Source organism: Daktulosphaira vitifoliae, unplaced genomic scaffold (genome assembly GCF_025091365.1).
Source record: "Daktulosphaira vitifoliae isolate Bord-2020 unplaced genomic scaffold, ASM2509136v1 Scaffold_2, whole genome shotgun sequence".
In the NCBI taxonomy this organism is placed as follows: domain Eukaryota; kingdom Metazoa; phylum Arthropoda; class Insecta; order Hemiptera; family Phylloxeridae; genus Daktulosphaira; species Daktulosphaira vitifoliae.
The window spans coordinates 22,015,299-22,032,890 of NW_026099573.1; the positions used below are offsets into that span (position 1 = coordinate 22,015,299).

A 17,592-nucleotide genomic window follows, 5' to 3' on the forward strand; every position below is an offset into this window, starting at 1 on the left:
TGGCGAGATTGTTTTGTGGTTGGCTGAATGATTTCATGTAGATAAATTCAAGAGGAATCAATTTGGCTACTTGGGGTGGATCTATCGACATGGCCGTCTTAGGATGTGAAAAAAGTCCAATCTGTCCGTTCTCTAATTAACCCCCTCCACCACCAAACCGTGCGATTGGCTGTAAACGAATTAATATTACGAAAGTACTACTTATACATAACACGATATCAGAGTACGTGTTCACTCGTGTTTTATGTTTAATGTGTGTGTCTATGAGTACGAGGTGTGCAGTTGCCTAAATGATAATGTAGTATCTCTGTGTGTAGTACAGGAAATGACAGACACTTAACACATAAATAATTATTATAAAAACGGAACGCTACTAGTATCGCGCGAGCACCTAACCAAATCGTAATTAAGAGTTTCGATAAAATATAATCATATTACACAACTCATAGGAAAACATCATACGTACAGTGTTCAGCGTTTATCGATCATTATTAAGTTGGACATTTTCGTTTTTGATGAATAGTTTAAGAAAATACTAGAAGTGAATCACATTCAGTACTTGGCATAAAATCGCTGGAGAATTGTCATAATGATTTGCTTGGAACGTATACCGTCGGGTACGTATTATATGTCATAAGAAAATATTGCATAAAGAATACACAATTATTAGATAAACCGGTTTTTATTTAATCGAGTTTTGTTCGTCGTGATTTTGTATACACTTCATAAAATGTTGTAAGCACTTACAAAGTGGCCATGTTACATTAGCAGTAGGTTATGAAATATTTTGTTATTTACAGTTTAGTTAAAATGTTCAATATTCAATCTATACTCGCTTTGTTCAAAAAACTCAGTCAAATCTATTATTAGTTGTTGGGCCATATCATTTTTTGTTAATGTACTAAAACAACCGTCAAAATGATAATTCTAAAAAATAACGTATTATTAATACGTTATTTTTTTAATGTCTTGTAATGAAAGAAATTATTACTTCCGAACAAGTTAATTTTTAAATAATTTAAATACATTGATTTACTAATATATATTTGTATAAATTAAATGTATTAGAATATTAATAATAATTAAAATAAATAATTACTTATTTAAGATGTTTTAAATAAACAGTTAGTTGGAAATTATCATACTTGCAGAAATAAGGTTGTAGTCTAACATAATTATTTGGGGTCATGTTATCATTGACATACTGACATATCGTATTGGGTGGTAAATATATTATTCATACAATAAACACGCATTTAAATTAGATCATTATTTTATAGTTAATGAGTTTTTTTCAGAAGTATTTATTATCAAATGTTAAATTTATCTTAAAAGGCTCTAACACTAAAATGTTATATTTAATATAATATTAGGATTTTTCTTAAGCAAAAAAAAATTTTTATTAAGAATTAATAGAATTTAATTTATAAGTTATATTTTTAATAGAATTTCTTTTAAATTCTAAATGATTCAATGCTATGGCATAGGAATTAAACGTCCAAATTTTAAGTTCAACAAAATTAATTTTTCTTTTTTCACGAAAAACAATTTTGAATCGATGTGTTGTCGTCGTTATTTTATAAGTGTTATTTTTTTAGAAAAATATGTCTAATGCGAATAAACTTAAATCTCCTAATAATTCTTCTAACGCCAGTATTACTGACTAAATATCTAAACTCTTTAAAATTTTTAACGGAATGAAAAATTATTAAATAAAATTGTTACTTCCATTAATGTTTTTGGATTTGGATATAATGAAATCACGGTTAAAAAATTACTTTATTTTATGTTTAGCTAGATTTACTAGATCTACTGAACTGAATAAAGTTGATTAAAATAAAATTAATACTTTTCTTCTTAGACATGAACAATATATATAGAATTTATGTATCGTCAGTCTAGATCATGTAATATCTTAATGCTTAATATTTCTTAATATACAAATTCACTGTCTAATCATTGCGAATCTAAATTCTAGTCAGAAATATTTAGAATAATTTATACTATTTATACAATTTCCATACAGGGAATAGGTAATAAATTGAATAAAAATCGACATTTTTGCGTTTTACTGCCTATACTTGCTGATGTTTTTGAAATACTCAAAATATAATAAAAAAAATTCTAAGTACAGCAAATTTTAAAGGTATGCGTATACAGAGTGTTCAATAAGTAAGGAAACAGATTAATTTGTAACAAACAACGAGAACATTAGAAACCCATACATTTTGAGAAAACACCACTCTTGTGCAAATATTTTAAAGATGTTTTAACAGGCATTAAATTAAGGAAAAATAGTGGTGAAAATGATTTATTAGCAATTTTCTAGTTATTTTAGAAAACGATTCAAGTATCACTCTACAATAAATAATGTTTCTATATTTTATCGGAATGTTAGGGGAATTAACACTAAATTTAGCTGCAATGTTTCCATTTCCAGTTATGACATTGTTATCTTATCTGAGACACAATAATAACGTAGTCGATGTCGAACTTTGACTTTATTCACAATATTCACAATGTATTTAAATGTCTATGCACATATGTGATGTTAATGATGATCATATTCGCGGGATGGAGTTCTTATTGCTATCATTATTAATTTAATTGTAGTCGTTTAGCCGTTGACAATAATGCTATTGAATAAGTATTTGTAAAAATTAATTAGAAATATTTCTTCATGATGTTTAATAAATTTATAAATCATTAATAAATCACTTCATATTGTTGCTAGTTTTGTATCGTGATCTGTTGGTTGTTTTGAATCTAACATTTTATCTAAAATATTTCATACTAATTGTCCTTAATTTAATATCCGTAGCTAATAATTTAGAATTAGTGTTAAATTTAGTTTTTCCAATATTAATATAAATGTTTCTCCTGAAAAATGTTATTGTATCTATTGACTATCTCTATTATCATACTAAGTTAACTTACCAATTGATTCTATAAATAATTTATTTTACAAGTAAAAGTATATAATTAAAAAAAATTAATTATATCATAAGGCCATGTATAGTTTCTAAAAATTTGAATAACATTTATCATGCATTTAACGGCAATGATTGAGTTGATTTTTCTTAAAAATATACAAAGATGGGCAAGTTAGGGGAAATAATTAACTAAATATAAGTTAAGCAGGAACAATGTCAGCAAGTTAACAGTTGAATTAAACAAATATAAATTTAACTAGCTAAGTTAAAAGATAATTGAAAAAAAATGTTTATCTAAGTTTTACAAAAGATTATTTAATCATTTTGGTCCTTAATTTTTGTTTGCCATAATCACAAAATCATTTTAAACTCGCCTATGTTTCTTCTACTTTTTAAAGTGGTGATAATATTGTTATTAATTATCGTTTTATTTCTATTACTTTCAAAATTCATAAAATATTTAAAACTGTTGTTTATTAAAAGATATTATCATTATTTCAAAATATAATTAACGATGAACAACATGGATTTATGTATGCCTGATATGTCAACCAACACCATTTATCTAGTCTAACAATTCATTTTAGTTTCATTTATAACAAGGTTATCAGGCAAATGTAATATACACTAAAGCATTTCATAAAATTAATATTTTTATACGATATTAAAATTTCTATAAGAATTTATGTATAATCCTATACATATATCTTACAGGATATCCTATCTAAATTAAAAGTTTTGATATGCAACATGTTTTTAATTCTTGGTTAGTTTTTTAACTAATAGAAAAAAAATCTATTTTACTTTTTATGAGCTTGTTGTTAGTTTGGGAATATTACAGGGTTCACACTTAGCGCCTGTATTATTTTATTTATTAATGATATTAACATTTTTAATTCCAATATATTAATTTTTTCCGTCGATTTAAAATTATTTCTTACTATCAAATCTCCTAATAATGTTTCATTATCACAAAATGACTTTAATTCATTAGGTCATAGGTGTACTATAAACACATTTGATCTAAACGCAAATATAAACTAATGACTTTTTCTAAGCAAAAAATTGTATTACTTAATAAATATTACTTGAATGGTGTTAAATTTTCAAGAATTAACAATAACAAAGATTTCATTATAACTATTCTTTATAATTTTACTAATATTATACTTTATACTAAACAAAAATTTATCTTGATTTGACTAATCCTAAAGCTCTATACCGTATTTTAGTTCGATCGATTATTCATTACAATTCTATTTTTCGGTCACCATATTCTAATGGTTCGATTCAAGATTTAGAATCGTTACAATATCGTTTTAAAGATTAATTTTCTCTAGATGTAATACTCCACGATTATTGCGTTTGGTTATTATTCCACGTCTTTAATTAGATCATCTAAATCTTGATCGTCTAAATATTAGATGGGAAAAATATAACATTGTAATTATTTTATAAATATTAAATGATTTTACATACCCTGAGTTAATTAATAAATAAAATTATCTAACTCTATCAGATAAAACAAGGCAACTAATATAACTTCCATGTATCTTTTCAAATTATTCGCTGTTTTAACAATATAATAGGTCTATGCAATAAATAAATTAATATTATTATATTATATTATATTATATTGGCCTGTTTTATCATATTAATATTAGTTCTTTTATTACATACTTAAAAAATTTAGTTAAGAAAATTTAAAATTAAAATTTTATAATTTATACTGTTATTTTTAAATCGTTTATAAATAATTTATAAATACATTTGTATAGGATTTTATGACCATATTTATTAACAAATAATAATAATAAAAAATCCTAAAAATCGAATAAAAAAATGAATTAAATTTCTGTGTAGAATAAGAATAATTCCGAAAAGACACTCGCTATAATTCCATAGTTAAGAAAAACGATTTTCCTCCAAAAAAAATTAGCTCTTTTGGCTTAGTAACTTTTTTTGTTATCGACTAAATTAATAATAAAATTTATTTTTACTAAACAACGATAAAGAAATAATTTTTTTGAAATATTTTTTACTGATATAAAGAGATATTAATCTAATTCATTTACTTTTTCTTATTCTTCTAAAAACTATGACTTCCGCTAAATTCTAATGCTTTGTGAACTAATTGCAATTCATTAACAACATTCTCATTAAATCCGGCAAGATAACTATAAGGTTATACGAAACACTTATAAAATGGCAATTTTTGTTAAGTTATCCGAATCTACTACTTATATTACTTGTAATAAACAGATAGAATATATTGGAAAAATATATTTTTGTAATTATTAACAAAAAAAAAATTGTATAGAAGTTATCTTTACTAAAATATAAATAAATTTACATTATTAAACGGTCAACTAATTATATTACAGGTTAATTTGATACTATAACAAAAAGTTTCATAAATTTTGAAGTTGATAAATAATTATCCAATTATGATAACATAACATGTTTAAATTAAAATCTAAGGCTCCCTAAAATATGTAAGGTAGGCAACATACTTTACAAATGATCACATGTTATTATCTAAAATGTATGGGAATATTTGAAGCTCCTTTATAACTATGTAATTAAATTACAAACTCGTTAATTTATAACAACATCGTTATGTGATGAATTTACTTATTTATTTAATTACCTACTGGCAAGTAGAGTAAATAAGGTAGTGACATACTTTTTTCAATTTTTCAGAAGGTCAAAAATAAAATTTATTCTTTATTTTAACTATATGCTCACTAAATTTATTAGTATTTGAATTTATATTAAAACTAAATTTGTATAATTCGATATTATACAAATTGAAAGTTATAAAACTAAGAGAGTAATTGAATTTATCTAGTTACTATCGTATTCGTTGCACATGACAATATTATGCAATTAAAATAAATATTATGATATACACAAATTAAATTTTTTTCGTTTTGTAAAATATTACAAATATACATGTTTTGCGAATATATTAAAATTTATCTTACTGTAAAAATAGTAAAATATTATACAAGTATATAAATAATTACATATTTTTTATTACTTAAGTAACAATCTAATTCACTTAATTAATAATTTTTACACAACTTAATTATCTACTATTGTAGCAATTAAGAAATATATGATCCTTATAAGAAAAAAGGGTGAAAATAAAAATATATAATTACTTAGCACTCACAATGTAATTAAGAAAATTAAAAATTAAAACTATGTCAAAAATATTAATAATATTTAACTCAATTAAGGTAAACTCCCGTATAACTGTTTGTAATATTAATGAGTAATAAAAAATGCATTGAGTCACTAAATAAAACCCCACATATACAATTAAACTTAGGTAGTTCTATAACTAATATATCAATTTATTTGATCAATTTCAACGACTGTGTGCACTTTATTTACTCATTTCAAATTATGTAGTTTTACTTTATCACTTTTATTTTACTTTATTTATTTTTAATTTTATTGACACTTTAATGGATTCTTTATTCGTTCTCTTCTGTTCGTTTTTTAAAATATTAAGTATTTTTTTCTTAAATTAACTTGGTTCATTCATTTGACCTTTCATTAATATTAATTTTTATTATAATGTTAATTATTGTCATTAATATTAGTGACAAAACTACATTTTAATGATTGTAAAGAGACTTTCAGACATAGACTATTATATAAAAAGTGAATGTATTTAGACACCAGGCGTTAACATTAGCAATAGCACAAATAATTTATATTAACCGTTATTTTAATTTATACGAAAATAAGAAGACTCAAAAATGGCTTAACAAAAATCGAACATATTAGTTATAGGTGTTTATGTAGGTTCTTATCAGAGCACAACGTAGTCATTAAATGAAAGATTGGTCATTAATATAAAAAAAAAGGCATTAAGAAATTTATAAGTAATACAGAGGATACAAAGAAATATAAAAATTCTTTAACAACTATCAACTACAGATATTGTACGTCTAACCAAATATTACATAGCGTATAAAAAACAAATGCTTGGCTGGACGTGATTGTAATAGCAAAAAAACAGTTAGAGAAAAAAGTTTTATTTTAAAATATAAATAGATAATGAATATTAAAACAACCAAAAAAGGGTGAGTGAATAGAAAAATAAAAAAATACATTAAACCAAAAAAATAATACAAACATTCTATTTTATGATACTGAATGAACTAAAGGTTTAATAGATGATTCATCTACTTAAATAAACATAGTATGTATTTTCACATGGCTTATTCACATTTATATTTTAATTAATCAAGTAAATTGTTGTTTTAACTACATTAAAGAGTAACTTTTAGTTTTGAATTTTTGAAATTTGATCACTTTTCCCTATACATATAAATGAGTTTAAATAAATTTAATATAGATTAATCAACTACCCCAAGAAGGTTAATAACTTAATTCTAGGGGTGGTTTTTGTAGATTACTTAAAAAATACAACTTTTACCATAAAAATGAACAAAACAAATGTTAACTATAACAAAATACCTTACAAATTTTATTAAAAATTATATTGAAATTTAATCTAGAATTTTCTATGGTTATTAAATATGAACTTATATGTTATATCATATATTTTTTAGGATAGTTTGAGTGTTAAAAACAAATTTTCATGTATAAACCATTTTAATTAAACACTTTTTAGAGAAAAATGTTTAAATAAATTAAACTTGTTTTAAACATAAAAACTGGGTTTTTACCCTATTATTATTACTTAATTAAATATTTAAAATTATTTCCATTAAGACTAACTTGAACTATTATTTCCGAGGACATTTTTTACATTATTTTCAATTCTTTTCATGTTAAGATTACTTTTTAGTTGATAATCTATTTACAAGTTTAATTAATCAAATAAACATTTTACTTGATTGGTTATGTATTTCAAGGCTAGATGTCAATGTATCCGTTATCAGAAGTGATAAAAAACAATCATATTAGTATAACATACAAGTTTTAAAGAATTAGTTGCTATTGACATTTGAGAAGTGCCGAGTGTTTTTCTATTAAAATTGTTTTAGGAATTTAATTTGATGAAAGTCAATGCTAACGCTAGATATTTGCCAGTACTTTTAATTTTTTGTAGGAAAAGGCTTTTTTTTGCTTATCATTTACGTTTGTATGACCCTTCTTAGTGCATTGCCCTTCCACCGAATCCGATTTAATTATTTTAAAGAATTATTATTAATGATATCTAAAATTGCGTAAAGATTTTAATAATTCACTCGATCTACGATTTACAGTTTATAGCCATTATTAATTAATCATATAAAACAATGAAATATTAAAGGTATTTCGGTTTATCTCTAGTAAATTTGCCATGTCAAGGAGAAAGGGGGACGTACTAAACCGAATTGTTGTGGTGATAAGACGCGTTCAAAAAGGACCTTCTGACTAGTAGCCTATATAGTGCGCTGAAATATGTTCAAATTGTTAGAAACGCGTTGTTCATCTTCTATTACTGTATAGTAATTCCGGATCAACACTAACATTCGAACCTCGAACACCACACTGGTCAGTAGCCATAGTGATTGACTCCGGTTTAGTCGGTTGTAGCTCAGTTTTGTTTTTAGTGTAAATAATACATCACATTTTCATAAAACTCATATTGATCTCAATATAATCAAAATGATTGTACCCAAGGGTGAGTAAAACAGTCATTAATTATAAATATTTTTTTTACAAAATAATGTTTTATACAATCGTAAGGGCGAACAAATCAAAGCTTTAAACACTAGTACATTTGATATATTTATTCGATATATTGTTATATTTAAATATATTTTACTACTTCAACTTACATGACCTTTTGTACCGAACTCGTCGGTCAGGTTGTTGACCTGCTACTAATGGTCGTTGAAAAAACTTGTTAAAAATCTTCTGCTCGTTGTTCTTTTTATTAAAAACATAATATCATTTAATAATAGTTTAAGTAAATTGCATAGTCATTTTTTAAATTGAAATATTGTGTTTTTATATATTTGTTTCTTATACCTTTAACATGATAAGAAATTGAATACTTATTCTATTTAACCGTTAGTCTATTGAAATATTCTACTTGATTAAAAAAAAAATGTCTTGTAAAATAACCAGTTGTTTTTTATTTTTTCGACAAATTTAATTCATTGAACTTGACAAACTCGTTCAGAAGTAACCCAATTAATAAATTTTGGAAAATTGAACATATAGGAGTTATACTGGTGTAAAATGATAAATATATCCATTTCAAAAGTGATTCAAATAGTATTGGACTAGAATATTTCAATTTTAATGAAGTATATGATACTGTCAAGTTTAATATAACATTATATTTAATGCACTATTTTTTTAAATTACAAATTTAACATTCATATTTAAAAAATATAAATTTAATGTTTATATTATTTTTGAGCATTCATCTGTATTCAATAATTTATAGCTTAAAGCGTACATAACATAATATGAATATTTAAAAAATGATTAATTTTAATTAATAAGTATTTACTCATTGTAACACTGTTTATTTTTCCATAAAAATGACCTCATGTTGGATTTGGAATAAATACTCGTTGAATGTTAAATAGATTATTTACGGATTAAAGTTAAATTAATGCAACCGCGTCATATACTTGTTCTTATTTTGATAATTTGTGATAAGTGATAAGATCATGTTGCACGTTGGTATGAACTATAAATAAAGTTTACTAAATGATGACCAAGACCTTGAATTACTGTGTGTATGCATAATAAACTAATTTGGATTTTGGATATGACGCGATTGCTACTTACGCATATAGATATTTAATACAATTTTTTATCGGGTATAACGATAAAATAATTTTGTTTTAAAAAATCACATAAAATTAAAAAATTTGTAAGTTAAAAATTAATTTAAGCATGGCAAATAATATTAAGACTTCAATATTTTATGTATACATCACTGTTAATTCTTTTAAACATTATTCTAAGAATTTTCAATGTTTTCTAGTATTTTATTCAAAATTTACTGCTTCCTGAAAGTATAATTTTTAGAGTTTAAAGTATACAATTTAAATATTTTAAGTATAAGACGCTGAAATTGTGAAATTAAGTGAAAGTCCTTCTACCCAAATTTTTCTCTTTAATTTCTCATTAGGTAATAACTAAACTAATAATTAATCATGTTCTTTTTTCTGGCCTTTGAACTAGCTCACCGCTGACGCAAACAAAACTTCAATATAAAAATTAAACCGAACCATCAACATCATTAGCCGGTCAAGGTCTTATATAGTTGATGTATGCGTCATATTAGCGATGGAATTTTTTTCGTTTTAAAAATGAACACGATGACAGATATATTAATTGAACGCAAAAGTCAATTTCCTTAAAAAAAACCTCTAGTTTACCACATGAAACGTGTTACTAATTTGTAAACTTTTTACTCGAAATGTGTTCAATAACCTATTGTGTAAACTAAGTGCCCTTGTAAACAAATACATATTGCAAGGCTATAAATTACACATAAACGTTTTGTGTAGTAAATAGTTTAAAAGCATATTTTTTTGAAAGGTTTAGGAAAATTATTAAAACAATTATTCCACTGGAATACTGTAGTAATACCATAATTGTTTAAACATGGCTAAACAAGTAATGTTGAAGTTATTAGAATTTCAGTTTCTTATGTTTATTACATTAAATTTATTTTTGTCTATTCGTTTAAAAAAAAAGCCAAACCTAGTCAACTAGTTCCTAAATTGGACATTACAAGGTCCGTGGTTTTAATTTGTCTTTAAAAATGTCTGCTGGTTTTATGAATTAGTCTGAATCTTGAAAAACGTTTTATAAATACATATTTATGCAAATTTATGAAGTATATATTCTCTGTAATGATTACATAAAGAGTATGATATGATTACGTTGAAATCACTTAAAAATAAAAGGACAAAAAAACCTAATATACGAGCTATTCGACAAAAAATCTTATCAGGGATGTCAACTTAAAGTATTAATGATATTTAATACAATATATGAATGTATAATGTATATATACATTGCATTTGAAACCTAAGATATTTTTGGCATGAGGAGCGTAGTAAAGGCGCCAAAATGTTACTAACCTACTCAAATGTTTCACCAGTTTTGTACATATATTGGTAGATATGGGAGTGATTTTTTGTCGCATTTCAGTGACTTTTTTTATGGGTGGCTTATGAGGCCAGCCATACACAAAGACTATTAATAATATTTTTATTAATTATCGATATTTTTTCTATTTGATTAAAATTAAATGACATTTAAAGATACTCATTGTTAAGTAAATATATATATATTAAAAATGTATGTCCTATGTGACTTTTTAGAACTATTGATTTCGTCTGGCCATTGTTGAAAGTTATTTATAACGAAAGCAATAGTAACATATTAGTTATTCAACTTCAGCTATAAGTTAGTTGTTTTAGTACAACAATAACTTTTGAATAATTTATAGTTAAGTTCTTTAAAAAAACCGGTATTTTTTATTGTTGAAGTTGTATTCGTGAAATGTATTTTTTTTTTTACTATGTTACAAACATTTTAACGTTGTACCTTACCTTTGTATTGATTCATTTTACACTAAACGCAAGAAACAACTCTCGATCAAGGTCGACGAATAGGTCGCGTATTGTAAACAACTGTTAACACATAGATAATGACTGTGTTCAATACTTAATTTTCATATTTTCTTAAAGAAACATTTTTATGAAAGGCAATACAGCTTGAAAAAATATTTTATTCATTATTTGTCTAACATTATATAAACATACTTAATTTAACTCTAATCGAATATTGTATTGCCCAGTAGCTACAACATATTCACTGAAACTAATATTGCAAAAGTAAAGAATCCAATATGAATATAAATCACAAATTAATTTAAAATATTAATGTGTAATCAAATCAAGTGATAGTTGCAACAAAAAATAAAACATTTATGATAAAAAAATTAAACCTTATTTAAGCAAAAAGATATAAATATGATACATAAATACATTTAAGTTTGCACAGAAAAACGTTATCTACCAAAAAACACATAATCTATTATTAATGTATTATTTTGTGTGATTATAATAGTTTAGGCAATTAAAAGATTAATTGACTACAAACAAACTTATTCATTAAAAATTAGTAAATAATAATTAAAAAATAATAAAGTCAGTGGAATCTGTTTAAGTTAAGATTTTTAAAACGAACATTTTGTTGTTTTTCATTAATAAGATTGTTGGTTATGTTTCGAGGTGATAAAAAGGTCTTTAGTTATAATATTAACCATGAATTATTCACATTTTTTTTTATATTAAATCATTTAGAACGATCGAAGTTCGACTAAAAGGTCATAAGTATTTTATTTTGCATATTCTTATAGATATTTAAAAGAAACGTCAAATGGAGCCAAAAATATTTGAAAATATCAAAAAATATTTGATTTTTATTAATTATCCTGAAAAGTTAGTATTTTGTATTAAGTGATCTTTTACTCACAAAACATTTATTGTTCAAGTAATACTATGGTAATCAAAATTATTGAAATTATGTTATAATATGTGAAGTATACAAGAAAGCTTTCAGAAGTAGTTCAGTGTTGTGCTTATATTATGGAGATTTGTTAATTTATTTTAGCAATACATTTGCATGCATCAAGAGAAATTTAATCGAAAGTAAAACGTAAAAATAATATTTTAACAAGCACAATTCAATTGATTTTGGTATAAACGTCCGAAAACCCAAAACCAGAAAATCTAAAGCCTTAATAATATATATATAGAAAATTTTTATTTTTATACAAACAGTAAAAAGAGCGATCATGCTTCACAGTTATTAGTAAATTTACCTGATATAATTTGTACTGTAATCGATAATGAAAATATGCTAGCAAAACTGATGATAAATTACATGAATAAGTAATTTTAAAAATGAGTAACAAGATATAAGTAACTTAAACCATTATCTTATCTAAAAGCGATATTGTAAATTAGTAATAATATAATAATAACTATTATTATTATAAATATATTATGGACGCAACGTAACATATTTTAATTAGTTGGTTTATGTACACAATACATGTTATGTATTTTCGTTATTACCAAACTCGAGAGGAAAACATTTTTATTATCATTAACATCATTAGGTATAATGCATAACATTACACATTGAATACTTTTTGTATCACTACCTTGAAACGCACACATCTAGATTCCGTCACAAGGTCTAATTATAATAATTAAAATGATTATCGTTTCTTAATTTTTTGTCAGTAGTGTTATTATAATGTATGACACACTGAATTTTTTCATTTTGTAATTATATATATGTATTATTGTACATTGGTAGGGATTGAGTAGCCAAGCTCATGTAAACTAAAAATATATAGAACTGAATTTTTTAACTAAATCGAGTTGTTTACTATTTGATACTGTTTTTTTATTTATTATTTATTAACTAAAAAAGTGCAATTTTACTTGGAGTGAAGTGAGAATAATTTATTTAAAGCTACTTTTTTCAATTCCCATCAAATTTTATAGAAAATGTCTATCTATGTTACTATATTAATAATTTAACTAAAAAATATATTTTTTATATTATTTTTATTGCGTAAGTAAATGAGTGGGTTATGATATCGGATCACTCTGTATAGTATAGTTATTATAATACAGTGTATTAGTCTACAAGCACTTAGTATTATGTAATCATGATACTAAATACTTCTTATAGTAAGTACATAAATGTGTATAAGGTGCGATTAAAGACGTCTCCTTGATGGCGCCTAAACAATATCATTCTCTAATTTTTAATCTAATGTAACAATCAAATAATTAAATAAATATAAATAACCCTAATTTCAATATTAATCGAAAGGAAACCCATAATTTATGTTTCGTCGAACTTCAATAATTCGTAGATTATCATTCAATTTTCATCTGAATTGACAGTTTCATTTTATGTTAACAGGATGTGAAATGTTCCTTTCGGATTTAGACAAAATCCCTTGTATGCAAATCGGAGAATTTACTCTTCGTTTAGAATTAGACGATGATTTATCTCCAGAGCTACAAGAAGTAGCCGAAAAACAACTTAGAGAAACACCAGAAAATCAGGAAAAAGCCATTGCCGAACTGAGACGATTACTCGAACGTGAGTATATTAGTAATATTGCTTTAATGTTGTGTATTTATGAAACATAATTAAATTTTAAATATGGTATCGTATCCCATATTTTGATTACTCATAGTTAATGAGTAACCATGAGTCGATGATATCTTTACCATCGTATTTTACTGTTTTTAATTTTAAAACAAAATGATCACTTGTACACCGATGATAAACGCAAAATTTTATCTGTGTAAGGAATTTGAGTTTAACCTAAATAGACCTACTTTAGTAGTTTTGCGAATTAAACATAAACATAAATTTTTATCATTGACCTCTGTTTACCTAGTATAATTTTGCACTTAAGTAAGTACACGAAACCTTGACCCTCATTGCAAAAGAAATATTTTAATATTTTTCTTATCATCAAAAAATTTCAAATAAATTTTTCTCAATCAATTCGTTTTATCAGGCTATTTTATACGTAAGTACGGTTTTAGATAGGCTATAAACAATTAGTATTTTTGAAAATTTAAAACTGAAGAAAAATAACAAAATTTTTCAATTTACTCATTTTTTGAATGCATGTAAGTCCTAAACTTACTATAAAATTTAAGATATCTTTTAAACTTTTAGTAGATATTACTTAATATTTTATGTATTTTTACACAGATAATTATAACTAGTGCAACTTTTTAAGTTTTAGTTTTGAATTTATAATTTTATAATTTGCAGAAGATAAAACTATAAATGTTCCATTAGATAAAAATAGTTGGCTTATAAGATTCCTTCGCCCTACCAAATACTACCCGGGAAGTGCATACAAATTGGTAAAACTCACAAATTTCAGTAATTTTAACTAAATATTTTAGATTTCTTACCGTTGAATTTTCTCTGTTACATAGATGAAGCAATATTTTGATTTTAAATTAAAGCATGCAAATGTATTCAAAGATTTAGTACCAAGAAACGAGAAGAACATTTTTGAACACAATATTTTAACTGTATTACCTAAAAGAGACCAAAATGGTCGTCGAATTTTAGTCATTGAATTAGGAAGTATGTCGCTTCCAAATGGCTGCTAAGTCAAATAATTAAAAAAATACGATATTTATTAGCTTATTTTTAATTTATGTAGAGAAATGGAAACACAAGAAGTGTTCATTAGATGAGGTTTTCAAAGGTGCTGTATTGTACTTAGAAGCCGCCATGTTGGAGCCGGCTACCCAAGTAGCGGGAGCTCAAGTTATATTTGACATGGATGGATTATCTTTACAGCAAACTTGGCAATTTAGTCCTCCATTTGCCAAACGGATCGTTGATTGGCTTCAAGTAATTGGCTAATGCATTTATTTTATAACTCAGTAATTGTAATGAATTCACTTTTACTTAGAATTTCATTAAACTAAAGATACATTTAAATTATTTAGACATCTTAATGATAATTAGGTTATATTTTGTCGATGTGGACTAAAAACTTAAAAAAAAAAAATTGACTAACTTATTAATTTAAATATTTTGTTTTAGGATAGTATACCAGCTCGAATTAAAGGGATTCATATAGTTAACCAACCAGTACTTTTCAATGTCGTTTTTAACTTGTTTAAACCATTTTTGAGAGAAAAATTACGATCTAGGGCAAGTACAATGTTAAGTTTAATAACAAATGATAAATAATTTAAATATATTTATTTTTTAATAGATTATTTTTCATGGAACTGATCGTGTATCTTTACATAAACATTTAAGCCCCTCTTGTCTCCCAAAACACTATGACGGCACATTGGAAATTCCTTTAATCACTGGTCTTCAATGGTATGAAGTTTTATTGCTCGCAGAAAAGGAATATGAAAGTAATAATAATGCATAATATATTTTATTATTTATTTTGATAGAATATAAATTGAGTTTTGTTTTAAATTTGAAGAACAATTTTTTTAGAAAACGAGAGTTATTATGTGCATACATTTTCGCTTCTAACTTCAATTTTTATAATCTAAAAAGTATTTCATTTTTTTTATATATTACTTAAATAATAAACTGTATTTTTGGAATTTTAAACACGTACTTCATTTTTCTTTTAACTTTCATAAAATTTTTTTTAATAATTTTAAATCAAGTTAATGTGTTAAAAACAAAATACTTTTTTGACTAATTGGTATGATTAAAATATTGAAACAATCGATTTTACTCGTAGTCAAATTTTTTGAAAAGAGAGTTAATTGTTTTTACATAATTAACAAAATTATTCTAAGTAATACTCAATCATTTCAAATTGTCAACTAAATAAACATTATATCTTTTTAATATTTACGAAATTTATTTTATGATTAAAATGATTTATAAAAATAAATTTATTTGTTAAACCCATTAAAATATTATATATTTATTTTTAATTATTTTTTTAGCGCTTAACCAATATGGTACGGTTTCAAAAAAATAGTTACCGAAGATTTGGCTACTATTAAATATTTACTATGAAATTTTACACTCATTGTGGACCAAAATTTATAATCATACATATTTATATACTTTAATCTTCTGGTGTGTGTAAGTTTGTTATCGTTAAAAAAAATTGTTCTAAATTTATTATTTAAGCAAATTAGTTATACTTTTTTTTATTATGGCTCAATTTTACCTAAGTTATTCTATGATTTACTTTTACTCTTTTAGTAATTTATTCACTTATGCAATGTCTTTTTACGTGATATCTTATTAATTTTATTGTGTTCTCTTTTTACTTTTTTTATTTACAGAAAAATTATAGGATATTTATGAAATAAATTTACCAATAATTTTGCTCATTGGATTTTTATTTTAAACTTAATGTTTGTATTATTGTTTTTATATTCCTTTTATTATAATATCTCTATTTATTTTTATTTTTAAACCAAAATTATACAAATTTTAAAATTAATAAAATTATTGTTATTAAACATATGACGATTTTATATGAATACTAAATGATCTTTATTCGACAATTAATTTGGTTTTACTACTTATTATTAGGCCTACAGAGTATTTCTAATTATCTTTTTGATGTTCAAATTTTCCAAGGAAATATCATTCATTAATTTGTAATAATATTATTAAATATAGTAGCTTACTACTTCATTTTCAATAAACAAAACAATTTTTGTCAACACTTCGAATTTAGTAGTTGACACACTTTACTAACTCTAAATGCATAATTTTATAAAATGTTTAATGATTATTCAAGATCATAGATAATGATGTATTTATTAGTACTATGTATAAATTATGTTTGTAATGTTATTATTGACTTACAACATATTGTCTAATTTTTGCGATTTTGTATCGAACAATTTTGATAATGGTTGTTCTTTATAGTATTGTCAAACTAGTCGAAACTCATTAAAAATCTTTCTTTTAAGATATCCATGAAGGTAGTTTACTAAATTAGAGTAATAAAATTTTATTTAAGTCAAAAAATTGTACTTTTTGAGGTAATCAAGATGTTTCTAATGTACATGAGAACTAGGGTGGCTTTTAGCTGTAGAAAAGACATTTTTTTTTTTTTTTGAAACGACCATTCCATCCTCCA

The 17,592-nt window shown here is 24.1% G+C and overlaps 1 protein-coding gene across 2 annotated transcripts; it reads left to right on the plus strand.

Annotated features, from left to right (window-relative positions):
• The first annotated feature begins 238 nt into the window (after positions 1 to 238).
• On the plus strand, positions 239 to 16,967 carry LOC126897598 (alpha-tocopherol transfer protein). 2 transcript variants are annotated; one of them, XM_050671315.1, is made up of 8 exons: positions 239 to 617; positions 13,890 to 14,072; positions 14,763 to 14,857; positions 14,933 to 15,086; positions 15,166 to 15,359; positions 15,555 to 15,665; positions 15,730 to 15,880; positions 16,436 to 16,967. In XM_050671315.1, the coding sequence occupies exons 1-8, from the start codon at positions 590 to 592 to the stop codon at positions 16,468 to 16,470; spliced, it is 951 nt and encodes a 316-aa protein (XP_050527272.1). In that variant the 5' UTR covers positions 239 to 589; the 3' UTR covers positions 16,471 to 16,967. The 2 variants fall into 2 exon arrangements, with proteins under 2 accessions (XP_050527272.1, XP_050527273.1); XM_050671316.1 differs by lacking the exon at positions 239 to 617 and adding an exon at positions 8,364 to 8,586.
• The last annotated feature ends 625 nt before the right edge of the window (positions 16,968 to 17,592 follow it).

Coding starts and splice junctions, on each gene's coding strand:
- LOC126897598 (XM_050671315.1), top strand. CDS start 590: ATGATTTGCTTGGAACGTATACCGTCGG. Junction 15,087..15,165: donor TTTAGTCATTGAATTAGGAA/GTATGTCGCTTC, acceptor TAATTTATGTAG/AGAAATGGAAACACAAGAAG. Junction 15,666..15,729: donor GAGAAAAATTACGATCTAGG/GCAAGTACAATG, acceptor ATTTTTTAATAG/ATTATTTTTCATGGAACTGA.